Consider the following 21,457-nt stretch of genomic DNA (forward strand, 5'->3'; position numbering starts at 1 on the left):
TTACCAGACATTTTTGATATGATGCAAAATATTCTCTTTTACCCTAAGTCCACGCAGACTCACTCCAAAATGCATTTGTGATGTTCATCTCTGATAACCAGATTGGATTTGGAGTTACCTAGCAGACACACCCCTGCATCTGTCTGTGTGCGTGTCTCCAAGGGATTGACTGAGGAGGGAAGGCCCGCCCTGAATGTGGGTGGTGCCGTCCCATGAGCTGCGGTTCCAGAACAAGAGAGAGCAAGCAAAGAAGACTTCATCTTTTTTTCTGTTTCTTGCTGACTTCAGGTACAACGGAGCTAGCTACCTCATGCTTCTGTCTTCCTGCCTTCCCTTCTGGGACTGACTACATCCCTTCAAACTATGAGCAAAAATAAACTCTTCCTGAAGTTGTATAAGTAGATAATTTGTCATGGCAACAAGAAAGGGAACCGATACAATACTTCTTAGAATAGCTCCCTGTGGGCTCAGATTTTTTAAACCCTACTTTTAATACCGGTTTTAAAATGCTTCAGCCTCCCGCCTCTCCAAACACCGTGTGGGTCTGTCTCAGCAAAATACAGTATGAGTCCGCCTCAGCAAAAGACCATGTGAGTCTGCATCACATGACAACCAGAAACTTCTACTTCAGCCTATCCTGGGAGTGTGGTTTATTTCCATGACTTCATGTCGATTCAGAATCCTGCTTTCTATTTGCCAGTGACCAGATTTTACATACGGTATTTAAGCTTTCTAGAAAAGCCTACAATTAACTTGTAATTGCTTCCATGACACCTCGGGAAGAGTAACCTTGAGACACCAGGACAAGTAATTCAGTGTCTCACATTCAGGGCTCTGCTGAATCTTCCTCCCTGGCCTCAGCTCTGCCCATGAGCAAGCCTTGTGATTTACAGAGGAACGTGAGGGAGTGGAAGGAGGAAGTCTGCTACCCACAGCACCCTGCCTGCCCACAGCGCCCTGCCTGCCCACGGCGCCCTGCCTGCCCACGGCGCCCTGCCTGCCCACGGCGCCCTGCCTGCCCACGGCGCCCTGCCTGCCCACGGCGCCCTGCCTGCCCACGGCGCCCTGCCTGCCCACGGCGCCCTGCCTGCCCACGGCGCCCTGCCTGCCCACGGCCGCACCTTGCAGCCCCTTCCCCACTCACTGAACTGTTTCCGCTTCCGTTGTGTTGCCTCTTCCCATTCGTCCCCGTAAGGACATGTTTGTGAGGTTCTGCCCTCTTTTTCCACCTTACCAGTTTGCTCATTGTTGGGCATTTGAACATAGTTATTTATAACGTTTTCTTTAGGTTTATTTTATTACTTTTGTGTGTATCATTAGTGTTTGGCCGGCATGTATGTCAGTGCCTGGTGCATGGAGAGGTTTCAAAAGACAGTCTCAGATTCCTTGGAACTCGAGTTGGGAGTGGTTGTGAGCTGTCAGGCAAGTGCTGGGAATGGAAGTTGCGTCCTCTGAAAGAGCAGCAGGTGACGGCTGAGCCAAACCTTCATGGTCTGTCCCTGTTGCCGCAGGCTTTGTTCTTGAAACTGTCCACCCTACCAGTATGGGTTTGGTCTGCTGTCTACATAATTTGTGTGTTTGTGTATGTGTGTGTGTGTACACGCGTGTGCACACGCGTGTATGTGTGCCTTTCAAAACCACCGATGACCCCACATCGGTTATTCTGCTTTTCCGGGCCTCAGGGTTCTCTTCTGATGCAGCTTCCCTTGTTCATGGCTCTTCAGTCTTCCTCACTGTACGCACTTTGAGACGTGGGGAGGGGCTGGGCTGGGGAATTTTCTGTGTGAATCACTTATCCATATCTCTCTGTCTGTTTCCATGTGACACCTGCACAAAGCCTTTTTCCTTTTAAACTGTGTCACGGAGAACAGGTCCAGGGACAGCTGGGGGCATCAGTCCTCCTGTTCACTGCAGAGGATGTCAGGCTAGCTGGCCTTGGAGTGTGAGGGGACCTTGTCTCCACCTTCTGTCTCATGGGGTCTTGGGATTACATATGTGTGCTCCCTTGGTTGACTTTACCTGGTTTCTGGGGTTCTAAATTTAGGTTCTCACTCTTACACAGCAAGCCCTCTACCCACGGAACCATCTCCCCCAATATGAAGTCTCTTGACAAAAACCCATGTAATCTTACAGCTTTCAAGGCCATCTATATGATAACAGTGTCATGCTTTCTATGTCAGCCATCCTCTCGCTTCCGAGGGATGTACATTCAGCTGCCTGCTGGTACTGCAAGACTCAGAATTTATTGCCCATCCCAAATTCCGGAAGCCTTCAGCTGCACCTCCCAGCCCATTGCATCCCTAATTCCTCTCAAACATGAGGTTATCCTGACACTCTGCATTCTGTTCCCCACCTCAGAACCCTCAAAACCCACACTGTATCTTTAAAGCAATATGCGCATGCCGGCTGCTGCTGCCACCACCCAGACGGTTGCTCCTGGGTGAGCTTTTCCTGAGTTGCCAGAGCTATCTGTGTTCCGTTCATTAACCAAAGGAGTCCTTTGAAAACATAGCTCATGTCATCTCTCCATTCAACCATTCAATAGTAAGAATAAAAGCTGAAGCCCTTTCAAGGCCCGCGTGATGTCAATCTCTATGTCCCCACAATTACCTCAGTTCATAATCCTTCCTCATTCCCTCACCCAGGCCACAAGGACTTCCTGCAGTTCCGCGGCACACCAGGCGAGTTTGTGGCTCAGAGCCTTGAGGTTGATGTTCTCCCTGCTCGGAATGGGCCTCCCCTGATATCTGTAGGAGCGTCCTTACTCGCTTCATTTTTACTCTACGTCGTACAGAGAGGATCCTTTCTCTAGAACTGTGAAGAGTCTTAGTCCCATTTCACCTTGGAAATTTTCGCTCTCTAAAATCCTCCATATTTCACTCATCTTGCACAGAATTTTCCTCCTCCTCACGTCTCTCACTTCCCCCTGATTCCCGAAGGCCAGAATGTTTATATTGACACAGCCTCTTTGGGTTTCTTATATAGCCTAGAACAGAATTCTACTTTAGCTTTAGTTAAAAACAATATTGGTGAGTTTACTGTCCCTTCAGGCACATTCCCACACTTATTTAAGTTTTCCTTTGAGCTTACGTGTGAGATAAGCATCTGATGTTCACTTCCCAGATGAAGAACTGAAGACAGAGGTAGACACTTCTCAAGGCAGCCTTAGGTGTTGGGGCGGGGCTGTCCCTGAAGGCGAGGGTCATGCTCTGACCTTCTTCCCTTCCTCCCTCCCTCTCTCCCCTTCCCCCCTCCCTCCTTCTTCCCTCCCCCTCCTTCCCTCTCTCCTCCCTCCCTCTCTCCTCCCTCCTCCCCTCCCCCTCCCTCCCTCCCTCTCTCCTCCCTCCCTCCCTCCTTCTCCTCTCCCCCTCCCTCCCTCCCTCTCTCCTCTCTCCTCCCCCTCCTTCTCCCTTCCCCCTCCTTCCCCCTCCCTCCCTCCCTCCTCACTCCCTCCTTCCACCCCTTTCCCTCCCTTCCTTCTTTCCTTTCTCCTCTTCCTCCTCCTCCCCCTCCTCCTCCTCCTCCCCCTCCTCCTCCTCCTCCTTCTTCACCATGCCATGCAATGAACTGCATCTATTTTAAAACAACGGTTTGTTTGTGACAGGCAATATGACGGCCTTTTTCTTCTAACTTCTTATCACCAGTCTCTGCTCTCTTCTCATCCATCCATCATTGAGCACCCCCACTTCTAAGGGGATTCTACTCTGGTCAAATCGTGGGATTCCCCAAGATTTCCTTGAGTGCCCCTTGAGTATGCTTCTGCAGTTTGAAATGGTCTTAGGCTAAGAAGATCCCTCTTGGGTGGAGAGCTAGCTCAGCAGTTAAGGGCTCTTGCAGACCGCCAGAGTTCCTAGTGCTTACGTCAGGTAGCTCACAAGCACCTGTAACTACAGCGCTAAGGGCTCCGATGCCCCTTCCTGGTCTCTGTGGTCACTCCCATACATGTGTATATGCACACACGCACAAACATACACAGTCACAAACAAGGAAGTAAAAATAAGCGAAAACATTAAGCTGTTCACAGAAGAGTTCAGTGCTATGAACAGTAAGACAGACTGAGGGGAAGGACTTGGCATAACAGTTAAACAGAACTGCTCCATGCTATCTCGTATCAGGAGGACAGCGGTGAGAGAGAGAAAAGCTGTGCTCTTACTAGGGTTTAGAGTAAAGTGGCTGAGGGTTGCGAAGAACTCTAAAGCCTGGGCTAAGAGGAAACCATCTTGGCTTATAGCCCGGAGATCAAAACTAAAACTGCTCACAGGAGTCTGGTTCAAGTCACTCCGCTTTCTCTGGCCCTGAATCGTCTCTTTTAATCTCATTATCTTCTTTATTGCTCAAACTTTTGATGTAAGAAGTTTGTTTGGAAACAAGATGGGATAGACCAGAGACTTCTTAAGGGCACCCAGCATTTTGCGACTCTATGATTTTAGCATTGTTCTGTTGCTCTGGTCTATTTTGACTCTGCACCCACCCTGCATTAAACTTTACCTTACTGTGGGACCTTTACTTTGAAATAATAACTTAGGGTTTTAAGGCAAATGCAAAGAATCTGGAGGAATTGTGGGAAAGAGTTAAAAAAAAAAACACAAGGCCATACGTGACAGCATAGCTCTACCTACCTTGAGGTCGAGGGTTATGGATTGTACAAGCTTCAGAATTTAAGATCAGTCTGGCTGCATGGGGAGATACCATCTATAAATATTCAGGCGGCCTCGCTTAAAACTATTGTGTGACCTGGGTGTGCTGTCAAGGCAACGGAGTATGGAAAAGTAGCTAAGACTGGTCGTGTTTCTCTAACACCAACAGGCTGCTTCAGGGCGTGTGTGCACTTCCTGTCATCCTCCATTGTTTGAGGATGAAATTTTTATGAAGCCCGATAGAAATGACATTAGTGAGTTACCCAACCACTCTTCCTTAAAGTCCTTGGTCTCACTTTATCCCTTTATAAGTCCTCACGCTGCCTAGATAATCCATGTTCTTGATACTTTTTGGTTTTTGTTTGTTTTAATTTAGAGTGTGTTCATGTGGAGCTTGTGTGCATCAGTGGTGGTACCGGCAAAGGTTAGAAAGGGCATCAGGCGCTCCTGGAGCTGGAGTTACACGAGGCTGTGTGTCATTATGCGTGCGTGCTGGGAACCCAACTCCAGTCCTCTGGGCCAGCAGAGGTGTGCTTCACACCCAGCCCTCTCTCCCACCCTTATGATCTTGCCTCTCAGGCAGAGTAGGATTACAAAGACCTACCCTCCTCTGAGGCAGTGGTCCTCAACCTTCCCGGTGCTGCAGCCTTTCAACACAGTTCCTCATGTTACAGGGCGGGGGTGGGGGGTGGGGTGGGGTGGAGAGTGGGGTGGGGAGGGTGGGGGGGGTGGGGAGGGTGGGGGGGTGGGGGGTGGCAAATACAAATGTATTTTGCTGCTACTTTATCTACTGTTATGAGTTGTAATGTAAATATCTGATATGCAGGGCATCTGATATGTGATCCTCAAAGGGGTTTCGACCCTCAGATTGAAAACCACGGCTCTAAGACATATGTTATTCACATGACGGACTCCATGCTATCTATATGTGGACGAGGCTACTTTGAACTGCTATTCCCAGTTATAGACAACTCTTTCAGTGTATTTGACTTGTTTTGTAATATTTTTCCTTCAGCGTTTATAATTCCCCTTCATTTTAATACTGCAGTGCCCACTTCCAGCTATTAGGAAAAGATTGATAATGAACCAATCCGCTAGGCTCACATCAACTGTAAACAATGGATCTAATTGATTTTTTATTAGATATTTTCTTTATTTGCATTTCAAATGTTATCCCCTTTTCTGGGTTCCCCTCCAAAAATTCCCCATCCCTTCCCCCCTTCCCCTGCTCACCAATCCACCCACTCCCGCTTCCCTGTCCTGGCATTCCCCTACACTGGGGCATTGAGCCTACAGAGGACCAAGGACCTCTCCTCTAATGGATGTCCCACAAGGCCATCCTTTGCTGCATATGTGGCTGGAGCCATGGGTCCCTCCATGTGTAATCTTTGGTTTGTGGTTTAGTCCCTGGAAGCTCTGGGGGTTACAGGTTGGTTCATATTGTTGTTCCTCCTATGGTGCTGCAAGCTCCTTCAGTTCCTTGTGTCCTTTCTCTAGCTCCTGCATTGGGTACCCTGTGCTCAGTCCAATGGTTGTCTGTGAGCATCCACTTCTGTATTTGTCAGGTACTGGCAGAGCCTCTCAGGAGACAGCTATATCAGGCTCCTGTCAGCAAGCACTTAGTGTCCACAATAGTGTCTGGGTTTGGTAACAGTATATGGAATGGATCCTTGGGGGGGGGGGGTGTCAGTCTCTGGATGGCCTTTCCTTCAGTCTCTGCTCCACACTTTGCCTCTATATCTCCTCCCATGTGTATTTTGTTCCCCTTCTAAGAAAAACTGAAGCATCCACACTTTGTTCTTCCTTCTTCTTGAGGTTTATGTGGCCTATGAATTGTATCTTGGGTATTCTGAGCTTCTGGGCTAATATCCACTCATCAGTGAGTGCATACCATGTGTGTTCTTTTGTGATTGGGTTACCCCACTTAGGATGATATTTTTTAGTTCCATCCATTTGCCTAAGAATTTCATGAATTCATTATTTTTAATAGCTGGATAGTACTCCATTGTGTAAATGTACCACATTCCTCTGTTGAGGGACATCTGGGTTCTTTCCAGCTTCTGGTTATTATAAATAAAGCTGCTAGGAACATAGTGGAGCATGTGTCCTTGTTACATGTTGGGGAGTCTTCTGGGTATACGCCTCTGTGCCCATGTGTTCCAGGCTCTTCCCCACTTTCCCCTCTATTAGTTTCAGTGTGTCTGGTTTTATGTGGAGGTCCTTGATCCACTTGGACTTGAGCTTTGTATAGGGATATAAGAATGGATCAATTTGCATTCTTCTACATGTTGACTGCCAGTTGAACCAGCACCATTTGTTGAAAATGCTGTCTTTTTTCCACTGGATGGTTTTAGCTCCTTTGTCAAAGATCAAGTGACCATAGGTGTGCAGGTTCATTTCTGGATCTTCAATTCTATTCTATTGATCTATCTGCCTGTCACTGTACCAATAACATGCAGTTTTTGTTGTGATTTCTCTGTAGTACTGCTTGAGGTCAGGGATGGTGATTTCCCCTAGAAGTTCTTTTATTGTTGAGAATAGTTTTTGCTATCCTGGGTTTTTCGTTATTCCAAATGAAATTGCAAATTGCTCTTTCTAACTCTATGATGAATTGATTTGGAATTTTGATGGGGATTGCATTGAATCTGTAGACTGCTTTTGGCAAGATGGCCATTTTTACTATATTAATCCTACCAATTCATGAGCATGGGAGATATTTTCATCTTCTGAGATCTTCGATTTCTTTCTTCAGCAGCTTGAAGTTCTTGTCATACAGATCTTTTACTTGCTTGGTTAGAGTCACACCAAGGAATTTTATATTATTTGTGACTATTGTGCAGGGTGTTGTTTCCCTAATATCTTTCTCAGCCTGTTTATCCTTTGAGTAGAGAAAGGCTACTGATTTGTGTATCCCTTTGACTTCCTTTTGTTGTCTAATTGATTTAGCTAGAACTTCAAGTACTATATTGAATAGATAGTGGGCACCCTTGTCTAGTCCCTGGTTTTAGTGGGATTGCTTCGAGTTTCTCTCTACTTAGTTTGATGCTGGCTACTGGTTTGTTGTATATTGCTTTTACTATGTTGAGGTATGGTAATTGAATTTCTGATCTTTCCGAGACTTTTAACATGAAGGGATGCTGAACTTTGTCAAATGCTTTTTCAGTATCTAATGAAATGATCATGTGGTTTTTTTCTTTGAGTTTGTTTATGTAGTAGATTATGTTGATGGATTTCTGTATATTGAACTATGCCTGAATCTCTGGGATGAAGCCTACTTGATAGTGGTGAAAGATCATTTTGATGTGTTCTTGGATTCGGTTGGCAAGAATTTTTTTTTTTTTTTGAAATTTTTTAATTTTTTTTTATTCGATATAATTTATTTACATTTCAAATGATTTCCCCTTTTCTAGCCCCCCCCCCTCCCCAAAAGTCCCGTAAGCCCCCTTCTCTTCCCCTGTCCTCCCTCCCACCCCTTCCCAGTTCCCCGTTCTGGTTTTGCCAAATACTGTTTCACTGAGTCTTTCCAGAACCAGGGACCACTCCTGCTTTCTTCTTGTATCTCATTTGATGTGTGGATTATGTTTTGGGTATTCCAGTTTTCTAGGTTAATAACCACTTATTAGTGAGTGCATACCATGATTCACCTTTTGAGTCTGGGTTACCTCACTTAGTATGATATTCTCTAGCTCCATCCATTTGCCTAAGAATTTCATGAATTCATTGTTTCTAATGGCTGAATAGTACTCCATTGTGTAGATATACCACATTTTTTGCATCCACTCTTCTGTTGAGGGATACCTGGGTTCTTTCCAGCATCTAGCAATTATAAATAGGGCTGCTATGAACATAGTAGAGCATGTATCCTTATTACATGGTGGGGAATCCTCTGGGTATATGCCCAGGAGTGGTATAGCAGGATCTTCTGGAAGTGAGGTGCCCAGTTTTCGGAGGAACCGCCAGACTGCTTTCCAGAGTGGTTGTACCAATTTGCAACCCCACCAGCAGTGGAGGAGTGTTCCTCTTTCTCCGCACCCTCTCCAACACCTGCTGTCTCCTGAATTTTTAATCTTAGCCATTCTGACTGGTGTAAGATGAAATCTCAGGGTTGTTTTGATTTGCATTTCCCTAATGACTAATGAAGTTGAGCATTTTTTAAGATGCTTCTCCGCCATCCGAAGTTCTTCAGGTGAGAATTCTTTGTTTAACTCTGTACCCCATTTTTTAATAGGGTTGTTCGGTTTTCTGGAGTCTAACTTCTTGAGTTCTTTATATATATTGGATATTAGCCCTCTATCTGATGTAGGATTGGTGAAGATCTTTTCCCAATTTGTTGGTTGCCGATCTGTCCTCTTGATGGTGTCCTTTGGGTTGGCAAGAATTTTATTGAGTATTTTTGCATCAATGTTCATCAGGGAAATTGCCTCCCTGAGTGCTGGGATTGCAGGCATGTGCCACCACCACCCATCTCCCTTACTACTTTTAATATTCCTTTTTTGTTTTGTGTATTTGGAGTTTTGGTTATTATGTGACAGGAGGAATGTTTTCTGGTTCAATCTATTTGAGGTTCTGTAGGCTTCTTAAATGTTCATGGGTATCTCATTAGGATAGGGAAGTTTTCTTCTATAATTTTGTTGATGACATTTACTGTCACCCTTTAAGCTGGAAATCTTCGCTTTCTTCTATACCTATTATCCTCAGGCTTGGTCTTCTCATTGTGTCCTGGATTTCCTGGATGTTTTGGTTTAGGAGCTTTTTACATTTTGCAGTTTCTTTGACTGTTGTGTCAATGTTTTTTATGGTATCTTCTGCACCTAAACTTCTCTGTCTCTTGTATTCTGTTGGTAAGGCTTGCCTCTATGACTCCTGATCTCTTTCCTAGGTTTTCTATCTCCAGAGTTGTTTCCCTTTGTGATTTCTTTATTGTTTTTACCTCCATTTTTAGATCTTGGATGGTTTTGTTCAATTCCTTCAACTGTTTGTGTTTTCCTGTAATTCTTTAAGGGATTTTTGTATTTCTTCTTTAAGAGCTTCAACCTGTTTGCCTGTGTTCGTCTGTATTTCTTTAAGGAAGTTATTTATGTCCTTCTTAAAGTCCTTTATCAGCCTCATGTGATGTGATTTTTAAATCCAAATCTTGCTTTTCCTATGTGTTGGGGTATCCAGAACTTGCTGTGGTGGGGGAACTGGGTTCTGATGATGCCGTATAGCCTTGGTTTTCTGTTGGTTAGTTTCTTGTGCTTGTCTTTCCCCATCTGGTTATCTCTGCGGTTAGTTGGTCCTGCTGTCTCTGCTGGAGCTTGTACTTCCTTGGCCCTGGAAGCCTGTGTCAGCACTCCTGGAAGACCAGCTCTCTGCTGGTAGGACCTGTGCACAGAGGTCTGTGGAACAGCCTTAGAAACCAGGTGCAGATGGTACCTGGGAGGATCCTGTCCCAGCTGCTCCAGTCTTCCTGTTCCCTGCCTGCTCCTGGCTGGTCCTGCCTGGGATCGTTACTGGAGAGAAAGTGGACATCTCACCTCCATGCCCGGAGTCAGAGCACTCCCTGGAGAGCAGCTCTCATTTGGTAGGACCCATGCATAGAGGGCTGTGGAGCAGCTGCAGCTCCCACCCGGGAGCCCTAACTGATATTTCAAAAGTGTTATTTTGTATATTCTTAAGTTCTCATTTGCATTCATTTAAAAATGTTTGCTGAAGTCTCTCGAAGCCCTGTTAGGGAAATGACCTCATCCTATAGATTACTCTCCTCTTATCTGTATCCATAAATCATTAATGTAGTCATAAAATTCATAAATGCTAGACACGAGTAAAGAGCAGAAGAAAGGGGATAGTCATCAAAAAGAAAGAGATTCTTTTTTATTTTTTTGGGGAAAAAAAGCTGAAGTTTTGGCGCCTTCATCCGAGCAATCTGTGTATTTCCCGATTGCACACTCAGGAAATACTTAACTTTTGAAGCAATTACGGTTGTGAAGTCTTCTCATTGGCCACACAGTGATAATGTGGACCTTTGAACAGCAGCAGTAGAACTGCAGCTGGCTTCTGGAGAGGGCCAGAGCGGGAAAGTGCGGAGCCCCTCAGTCTAGCATACTGCTTACTGTCTGTGAAGTCACCAGTGTTAGCTCGCTTCCCGATCAAAGGTATCTTTCCTTGGGGATTTTTGAAGGCCAGGGTTTTATTTTGGGTTTTCTGAAACCGTTAGTGTCTAAAGTTTAGACAGATGTGTAGTAGTGGTAGAATTGGTGTTCTCTTGAGTTGGGCAAATTGTCATTTGAAAGTAACAATATTTTTGAATATATGAAATAATCATGCTTACTTGATAAATAGCAGCAGGGCATCGAAGGAGGGTATAGTACTTTGAGGGACGAGGGATCTGGAAAGATCTAGAGTGTGGATTGCATTAATACCCGAGTCTTGGTACTTAAGTCCGTTGTTTTACTGAGTCCCTGGAGGTGTAACAGCAAAATACCAGCTAAAGGTGGCACTGGGTATTTTCTAAATGGAACCAGACACTTGGAAAAGCTCCCCTCTATGTATTGTCTGTTAAATGATAATGCATTGCTGGAAAAGAATAATTCCAACAATGTAGGCCTTTTCTGGCTTAACATTAGGTGACACTGATGTAGAGACAGACTCAGAGATTTTGGCTCTCTGAGTGAGCTCTTTCTGATCCTCTGTTACCCTTTCATTCTTGAGACAACTCTCTTTGCAGAGGTGAAACGCCCCTCCCCAGTGGAAGTTGAGCAAACACCAGCAGAGCTAGCCAAGGGATATAAACATCCGAGTGTCTAGCTGGCTGGCGTGGTTTCTGGAGTTGTTTCTGCTAGAAAGTAAATGTTGCCCAGAATAAAAACGGCGCCTTGAATTAATTGTAAGTCTGAATCAGGCTGTGTGGGCTACAGGCAGTGTCTGCGCAGTAGGGATATTTGTTGCTACAACACAAGTAACTGGAACGCATGGCTAGACTGTATGTGGTGGGGTGCTCTGCAGCATTTGGGCATATTCTGGAAACACATGGGTACTTCCTACTGTAAGTAAGCAATGTGCAGAGGGAGAAGCTGTGGCTTCCTAATTTAGAGGGACACACACACACACACATACACACGCGCACACGCATGCCCAAGAATTTCTTATGGTCGCAGAGAAGAATTCTGGTATGACACATCTTAGATTTTTCTCACATAAATCTCTTGTGTCACAGTACAGGAAAGAGATGTTAGAAAGATGTAACACATGCATGCACAGGGGACTCAGATTTAGTCAGCAGTACTCATAACTGCACAGATAATAAATACATGACATTTAGTAGTGTGCTATAGGAGAATGCTATTAATTTACTGAACCAGGTGTGTACCACTTCTGGAGAAAACCAATGTTTCTGGTGGACCCCATAAGCAAATGCAGAAAGAGAATGTCTTGTGTGTGTGTGTGTGTGTGTGCGCGCGCGCGCGCGCGCGCGCGCGCGTGCGCGCTTGCCTGTGTGTATGTGTTTGTCTGTGTGTGTGTGTTTCTCCAGTATTTCATTTCTCTACCGTGGATACCTCACTGTCCCCACAGTAATGATAATAAACTGCGTGTCTTTTCTCATGTGGGATGGTTGTACAAGCAGGGGCTGAGCTAGGATGCTCAATTTCCTTCTCTGTGTCATTCACATACGAAAAAGCCCACACAGAGCTGGACCACCCTTTGCTTGGTTTTGTGGTTAGCGTCTGTGGTCCAGGTCACTGAAGCTGTGGTAAATCACAGTCTGGGAGAAGATATTAAAGGCAATTGGAATCACTTTTATGGTGTACACATGTTAAATTACTGGAAGGTTAAATTACCCACTGAGTTTAGAATTCAGGATGGCAGGCTCTGCTTATGTAAATGGAGCCCTTTTCTGTGGTCCCAGAGAAGAGACCAGGCAACTGTAGAGTTGCAGAGTTCAGCTGCAGAGTTCTCCATTCTCCATAGACAGGGAAGAGTAGTCCTGAGGGCTTGGCCCAAAGTGGTGATGAGCTGTGTGCACTTGGAGAATCTAACTCTCATGCTAGACCTAAGTTAGTTAAATGCTAGTAATGAGAAAAGGTTCCCACAAAGGCTGGAGAGATGGCTCAGAAGTTAAGAGCTTACTGTTCTTGCAGAGGATCCAGGTTTGATTCTTAACGCCCGCTTGGTGGCTTATAATCATCCCTAACTCTAGGTCAAGGGGTTGTAGCCCCCTTGTGGCCTTTGTGGCCTTTAGTCACACATACAATGTGCATATATATATATGTATATATATGAATTTTATGGGAACTAATACATAGATACATACATATATATATTCTGTTGTATATATATATCAGAAACATTAGTTGTAGGTTATAACTATATACACATGTATGTAGTATGTAGCATGTAATATGTAACATGTAGTGTATAGTACAGCATACAATATACAGTATATAGTATGTATACTATAGATTCTCGAGGTTTTGGGATCCTTGGGTTGGTAATCAGATGAAGAGTGTTTACTGAGTTTACAGAGTTGACAAGGAGGAATAGATCATTCGACGAAGGCTGTATTCTACCTACTGAAATATATGTACTTTATACAGTAGGGCTGAGTGTCAACTGCTCACTCTCCATCACTGAGGGCTCTTCAGGTTGAGAGCAAAAACACCTGACGTTATATGTGATATGACAGAAGATCATAGCAAGTCACTGCAAAGAGTATGGGGAGTTTGCCCTCCACAGAGAACCTTCATGCTTGCCTGCAGACATGCACATTGTTTTTAAAACAATGACTCCTGGCCTTGAATCCTAAGTAGCAGTGTGAAGAAGAAGAAATCCTGGTCTTGACACGCTCTCTAGAAGATTTAAGGACAAGACACATATGTGAAAATACAGAGCAACCCTCAGAATAATATGGTTGTTCCTTTTCCCTAAAGCAATAGAAAGAATTTTTCGGGGACTTATACTTGGGATCTGCTATGATCCAGGAATTATGCTAGGTGCTTTGGAAGTTGGGGGGAAAATAAAGACAGACATCTCCATCCTCTGAAAATGTAAATTCCATCTTTTACAATCAGTTCTATAGAACTGAAAATATCTGGAGGTGTGCTGGTTGTAGGCGGCTGTGCATGCGTACCAGAGTGGTGGAGGTGGACATTTGGTTCCACCTAAGAAGCTGTTAAAGAATTTTGTAAATTCCTGTGTCCTGTAATATTCCTGCATAAGGTGTTTGAGAATTGCACCACTCCCCGAGCTTAGTTCTCTGGTGTTGCTTCAGTAAAGCCTGTTGTTTAGTTTGCTAATCCTGATGAGGGCATCCGGTTTTAGTCTCACTGTCTGAACGCCAGTTTCTTCTAGCAGAGGCCCATTCCAACTTTTCTATGAGTAAAAGGAATCATTTATTGAAGGTTCCCTGGCCTAAATACAAAACTGGTCTGTTTTGGACAAACCAGTACGTTTGTTGTTTTCGAGATAGCATCCCCCTCTATAGCCTGGGCTAGCCTCAAACTCGTACAACCTCTCCTGCCTCAGACTGCCAACAAGGGGTTTCAGGTACAAGTCACCTTGCTTGACTGATAGTATAGTTAAAGTGGGAAAATAGAGTACTCTTTTTAAATTTCAATTTTTTTTTTCCGGAAGCAGATTATTTCAGAGTAGTGTCCCTTTGTCAACTCTGTCTCCTGTAGGTGCGGCAGTACTTGAAAAAAATCTATTTGGTGCGCTCCCAGCAGTTCAGGTAAACAGAAATGATCTTAGGATAGCCACTAAAAGGAGGCCTTCCATTGTTTCCTCAGGTTCCGGATGTGATCAGTAGCATCAGGCAGTTATCCAAGGCTGCCATGAAGGAGGACTCCAAACCCAGCAAAGATAACGAGGACGCCTTCTACAACTCTCAGAAGTTCGAAGTGCTCTACTGCGGGCGGGTGATCGTGACCCACAAGAAGGCGCCCTCCAGCCTCATTGATGACTGCAAGGACAAGTTCAGCCTGCATGAGCAGCAGCGGCTGAAACTGCAGGGCGAGCGAGGTGGCGACCCGGGGGACGAGATGGGTGTCCTTGAGGCCGAGTCTCCTGTGTCTCCAGATGACAGCCTGCCCGAGAAGGCAGATGGCACAGTCAGCAGCCCCCGTGCCCTGTCCTCCCTGGCTGGCCTTCCTGCCTTGGCCAGCCAACCCGTACTAGCCAGCTCTCGGGTTTGCTTCCCAGAGAGGATTTTGGAAGATTGTGGCTTTGATGAACAGCAGGAGTTCAGGTCTCGGTGCAGCAGTGTCACAGGCGTCATGCAAAAGAAGGTTCATGACAACAACCAGAAAACACAGCCAAGGAGGAGGCACGCAAGCGCGCCCAGTCACGTGCAGCCCTCGGACTCGGAGAAGAATCGGACGATGCTCTTCCAGGTAGGCTGGCTGGGAGCTTTGGGCCTGCAGCTTCTTTGTAGCATTCCCCATCAGCATGATGGAGTTCTTTTTTTTTTTCCTTTAACAATTTTTTTAATTTATTGATATATTTATTTACATTTCAAATGATTTCCCCTTTTCTGGACGAAAGTCCCATCAGTCCCCTTCCCTCCCCCTGTTTTCCCACCCACCCCTTCCCACTTCCCCGTTCTGGTTTTGCCCTATACTGCTTCACTGAGTCTTTCCAGAACCAGGGGCCACTCGTCCTTTCTTCTTGTACCTCATTTGATGTGTGGATTATGTTTTGGGTATCCAGTTTTCTAGGTTAATATCCACTTATTAGTGAGTGCATACCATGATTCATCTTTTGAGTCTGGGTTACCTCACTTAGTATGATGTTCTCTAGCTCCATCCATTTGCCTAAGAATTTCATGAATTCATTGTTTCTAATGGCTGAATAGTGGGCCTGCAGCTTCTTAAGACGCTGGGCAGGGGGAGTTCCTTCCTGATCAGTGTGTGCGTGTACGTGCGCGCGCGCGTGCGCGTGTGTGTGTGTGTGTGTGTGTGTGTGTGTGTGCGTGTGTGTCTGTGTGTGTGTGTGTGTGCTATCTATCCGTGCCTGGGTGCATGTGGAGACCAAAGGATCATCTTTGGGTCCCATTCCTTAGGCATCAAGCACCTTGTTTTGTTTTGAGGCAGGGTCCCTTATTGGTTTGGAACTCTGGAAGCATGCAAGGCTGATTTAGCTAGCAGAGCCCCAGTTACTTACCTGTCTCTTCTTTCTCAGCACTGGCCTTACAAGCACTTCACTATGTCATGGTTGTGTTTCTCTTCTCTTCTCTTCTCTTCTCTTCTCTTCTCTTCTCTTCTCTTCTCTTCTCTTCTCTTCTCTTCTCTTCTCTTCTCTTCTCTTCTCTTCTCTAAAACTGGGCTCTGGGAATTGTCCTCTTGCTTGCATCTGAGACAGAGCTATCCCCCAGTAGTCCCGCACTACCTCTCTCTCTTCTCTTTTTGCTTACCTCAGTAGGCACAGCCAACACGTCTACCTTCGTTTTTCTCCTCACACGGCAGAAGAATCAGAGAAAGAACACAGATGCATCATGGGCCCCGGAGAGGCAGAGAGAATGAAAGACTTCTCTTAAACGGCTGAGATGAATCATGCGATGGATACTAAGTGTCCATCAGCAGACTTTGGCTTGGGTTGACTCCTAAATGCATTCTTTAGTAAAACCAGAGTCTCAGCAATGATTTTAAGGTGTGGATCTTGGGAAGCAGGATTTGGTATGGAAGAGAGCAAAGTGAGTTCTTCTAGAGAGAAGAGTCGCAGAGCGGAGACTTAGACCACCTTGTTAAGTCGGAGCTGGGATCTGAATACACGTCCCCATGTTTGCATAGCTCTTAGCTTCTGGGACACATTTTTAGTCCCTCTATAATATAACTTTTTATTTTAAAAATAGTTTAAAAATGTACAGGGTCATGGGAAATGTCATTTCCCTTACAGGATTGAATATACACTGTTGTTTTGGGGACGGTCTGGAGTCATTCTGTGCTGTCATTGGCCTGGATCATTTTTTTATTGTGGTCTTGTAAGGTCCCCATCTAGGCTTATGGTCAGAGTGTGTGTGACTTTTCTGTAGTATGTGTGAAGTCAGTTTCCCCTCTTCTCTGGGCTGCCTGAGTTGTTCTGAACCAGTCATAATTCTTTATGTCAGCCTTTTGGAATATCTATTTTCTAAAATTTTAACTTAGCCCAGTTCTGTATATTTTATTGTATATATATTTTATTATATATATATTTTATTGCATATATATTTTATGTATCATTTTATTGACTATGTTTGAGAACATCTTATAATGCAGGTTAATAATTGATGACTTTAAGATTCAAGACTTGACTCAAGGTTGCATATTGAAAAAGTTTTATTTTTGAATTATTTATTTATGTGTGTGAGTGTTTTGCCTGCGTATGCCATATCTGTATGTGTACCATGTTTCTGTCTGGTACCTGCTGAGGTTAGAAGAGGCCTCAGATCTCTCAGAACTGAAGTTATGGACAGTTGTAAACTACCGGGGAATTGAGCCTGAGTCCTCTGCAGGAGCAATCTGTGCTTTTAACTTCTGAGCCAACTCTCCAGGCCCAGGCTGCACATTTTTGAAAAGGAATTAATTTGTTAATTCCTTTAAATCCTTTAAAAAAGGATTTCTATTCGTTGGTTTGACTTGTAGAATCTTAGGTCACTTAACTTTACTACAAAGGAGAGAAAAGTTTTGAGACAGCTGACTTTGGGTTGAACACATAGAGGAACACATGTGAGATAGGTTTGTCTGGACCACGTCATTGAATCGCTGTTGCTGCATATTTAATTGCCAAGTACAATCGAAGTCCCCAAGAACTGAAACTGAAGTAATTGGAGTACTTCTTTTTACCTTTAAAGGTCGGCCGCTTTGAGATTAACCTCATCAGTCCAGACACTAAGTCAGTTGTGCTAGAGAAGAATTTCAAAGATATCTCCTCTTGTTCTCAGGTATGTATCACGTCACAGCACAGTCTGAAGAGAGCAATTGTCACGTTCTAGAATTAGCCACAACAGCTGGGCGGACAGAGGTCACATGTTATTGCTTTACATTAAGTATTTTCCGTTCCCTCCATTGTCCCCCCCTTTCTTTCCCTAAGGCATGAACCTAGAACTTTTCTTACACGTGATGGGCCGGTTGCTCCATCAGTGAACTCCAATTCAAGGAAAAACACTTTGAAAAAAAAAATTGGTCCTTACAGTTAAAGCTTACTCTTGTGTTTGCCTCTATGGCAACAGGCTCCTTCCCAGGACTGCGGTGTCTGTCACCCACTATTCCTCAGTTCTCTGACATAGTGACGTTTCATTCAGTCTCTCCCACTGGGGGGAGCTTTGTGGTAGTGAATTCTTCTGAAAAGACCTCACAGTGAGAGCGTTCCTCAGACTCTTGGGCTGTGGGTCTTGTGGGCGTCACTGAGATATATTTGTTCTTTATCCCACGACAGGTGATAAAAGGAGAAGTAGTCTTTTCAGTGTGTGTGTGACCATAAATGGTAGATTTTGAAAAGGATCTTTTGGTACTTTCGTTCTCTTATTTTTTTTTACAACATAAAATATGTACTTATGACTTCAAAATTAGTAAATGATGGAAACACACGTGCATAATATTAGTCAGGAACTATAGTAATGTTTTAACATCTACCCCAAAGTTTGAGCTAGCTAAATATATTGTAAGCATGTCAGCAAAGAAGGTGTATTTAAGTTAAACCGTGGAAAGGTTACATATTCAAAGGCATCTCTGTAGGATGAACAATTAATTACTTTTTGTTTTTGTCCTGTGACTTAGAGTGATTTAAAAGAATGTGGTGTTGTTTTTTTTTAACAGGATTTTTACATTTGATATTGAAAAATATGAGCTGGAGAGATAGCTCATCTGTTAAAGACAAAGGGTCATACTTCTAAACATAGAGAAATCATACATGTTATATATATATATATGTAAAGACATATATTTATACATATATATTTACACACACACACACACACATATATAAAATGTTTATTTGAATTTTGGAGTCAATATTACTTTTGGTGTGACATTATGACTTTATTTTGGTGACATGAATTTTTTTTATGTTCTATTAGTTGTTTGCTTTAGCTAATATACCTTCATTTCTATTACCTTGTTTTGATATTGTTCCTGCAATCAGAAATTTTCTTGCCTTAAACATTTTCTACTCTAGCAACTTAGAAAACAGTAGCATTTGAATATAGAAAGGTTATATTTCAAACTTTGAAATTCTTATTTAAGGAACACAGAAATTTTGTGGGTATATGATTTTACTTCCTCCAAAATACTTAAATATTCTTGTAGTTGTCCATTTATGGGAAGGTCCTCACAAAAGCATAAGTCTTCCAGGGGCTGGTGACTCATGGTGAGAACATGTCTTATTCGGTGGGACATTAGATGCTCATGTAGCCCTTAGGTGCTCAGTACAGGTGGCCACTGGGAGTGAGCCCGTCTCTATAGCTCGCCGGTGCCAAGTTTGGCTGTGAAAGTGATCGTCACCCATGTTTAAGTCATGCCAAGGGCATCCTTGAAGGCAGCACCTCCTGCCTCTGCCTCCCCTAGGCTGCTCGGGAAGTATCCCTGTGCCTTGATCATCCACCAAACGAACGTAATCACACACAAAGACAATGCGGATGCGGAAGTTCGAATATGATCTCCTTCTTCTGTTTACTGAGGATCAGCTCTGAGTTATGCTATTCTGGTTCACAAAATGGCCAGCAGCAAGAAGGAAGTGGTGGGCAGGCAGCCTGTCACAGCAGTGGCTGGTTGGCCTTCTCTCCACGCAGTCTTATAACTTCCTTGCAGGAGATGAATAGATACAAGGTAGCCCTGTTCAGTGACTGGCCTGCTTTTGAATACCTTCCAGTTACAAATGTGTCTTTCTTTGAAAGGGCAGTGGTGTGACTCTTTTCTGGTCATTATAGAAGTCAGGGAGTGCTTTTTTTTTTTTCCTGGAAGCATTGTCAACATCTGAAGACTCACTGAGCTAATGAGTCCCCGTGAGGTCCCCATTTAGTACTAAGCCAGGAATATAAGCTCTTTCACCAGAGTTGTGCCAGGTAGAACTCATTTTACTTGACTTACAGTCTCACTTCTCTCAGCTGATTTCTTTTTTGCCATGCCTGCTGGATAGATCGAGTATGTTATAAAAAGGAAGAACAGTGGCCACTGTGGGTAGAACACTCTTAACCCCCACAGTGACTTCTCAGCTAACACCTTTCTAAAAGTGGGCACCATTTTGTTATTTTGTAATGAAAACAAAGACCCCACCACCACCACAACAACAACTCCCTACCCCCACCCAGGTATCTCAAACTTACGTCATTAATCGACCCAAAATTTAAGTGCAAACTGTCTCCAAGGACTTTTTCTTTTTTTCTTGAATTTAGGTGATATCAGATACAGTTAGTATTTTCTATCAACTTAGCGTTTTAAATATATATATATATATATATATATATATAATATACTTATTAATATGTTTTATAATATATTTAATATATATGTATATACATATATAAAATTTATTTATTTTATGTATGTAAGTACACTGTTGCTGTCCTCAGACACACCAGAAGAGGGCATCAGATCTCTTTACAGATGGTTACAGATCATGTGGTTGCTGGGAATTGAACTCAGGACCTCTGGAAGAGCAGACGGTGCTCTTAACCACTAAGTCATCTCCCCAACCCCTAACCTTTCTTTTAGAATCACCGGGCTTCCTATTGAAATAAGGTGCTGATTGCTTACTGGCCTCTGTGTGTATCCAGACTCAATTTTTACATTTTTAGAAGTGTATTTTGGGCCGGGCGGTGGTGGTAAACGCCTTTAATTCCAGCACTTGGGAGGCAGATGCAGGTGATTTCTGAGTTTGAGGCCAGCCTGATCTACAGAGTGAGTTCCAGGACAGCCAGGGCTACACAGAGAAACCCTGTCTCAAAAAAAAAACAAAAAACAAAAAAAACAAAACAAACAAACAGAAAAAGAAGTTTATTTTGAAAACCTATTTATATCTTATTAGTGTGTATTATTAGTGTGTATTAGTGCATATGCACAGGTGTGCATGCCAGGGCACACACATAGAGGTCAGAGGGTCAATTCTCTCCTTCCACCTTTATGTGGATTCCAGGGAGTGAACCCAGGTTTCTAGGCTTGTACATGAAGTGAATTCACTGCTGAACCGTCTCATCCCAAAGGCTGAATTTTTAATTAAAGTAAATCTAGCTGAAATCCTTTGTCTTAGATGAGTACAGCGATTTGTGAATGTGGATAATTGGTATCTGCAATAATGAACAGAAGAGTGAACACAAAGAGCAATCTTTCTTCATGTGTTCCCTTGGGTATCTATAAATTGATAAATGTTCCAGCAAGTTCCATACGAACTTTATGGAACTGTGTATTTAATTTGAGAATTGTCACTTGTACTTTTCCTGAGTTCCATAGCTCTACATAGAGTAGGAAGGGTTTGGTGGTGAATCACTGATTGCTGTTCTAGGACAGTACATTGAAAACTCATTACAGGCAAACAGCATGTTTTCATTACAGGAAGTGGATCACGGTAGCACAGAGAGCAAAGCGTCTGAGTGGACATCTCCCTTTATCCGTTACATTAAGGGTATTCTATGAGCCTGTTGTGATACGATGTCTTCTGTCTCATGGCCAGGAGGGAGAAACTTGTGGACTTAGGACAGTGTAGACATCACACTGATCTTTGCAGAACGCATTCCCATAAGCACTGCTTGTCTTTCTGTCCCTTCACCTAGGGAATAAAGCATGTCGATCACTTTGGCTTTATCTGCCGGGAGTCTCCAGAGCCGGGGCTGAGCCAATACATCTGTTACGTGTTCCAGTGCGCCAACGAGTCTCTGG

The 21,457-nt window shown here is 43.9% G+C and overlaps 1 protein-coding gene across 1 annotated transcript in view; it reads left to right on the forward strand.

Annotated features, from left to right (window-relative positions):
• The window catches only part of Tbc1d4 (TBC1 domain family member 4), a 187,852-nt gene that overhangs the window by 96,779 nt on the left and 69,616 nt on the right, over positions 1–21,457 (forward strand). Inside the window, 3 exon segments of the mRNA XM_052190783.1 lie at positions 14,402–15,004; positions 17,440–17,529; positions 21,352–21,456. Coding sequence (XP_052046743.1) covers positions 14,402–15,004; positions 17,440–17,529; positions 21,352–21,456 — 798 coding nt within the window.

Source organism: Apodemus sylvaticus, chromosome 8, assembly GCF_947179515.1.
Source record: "Apodemus sylvaticus chromosome 8, mApoSyl1.1, whole genome shotgun sequence".
Lineage (NCBI taxonomy): Eukaryota > Metazoa > Chordata > Mammalia > Rodentia > Muridae > Apodemus > Apodemus sylvaticus.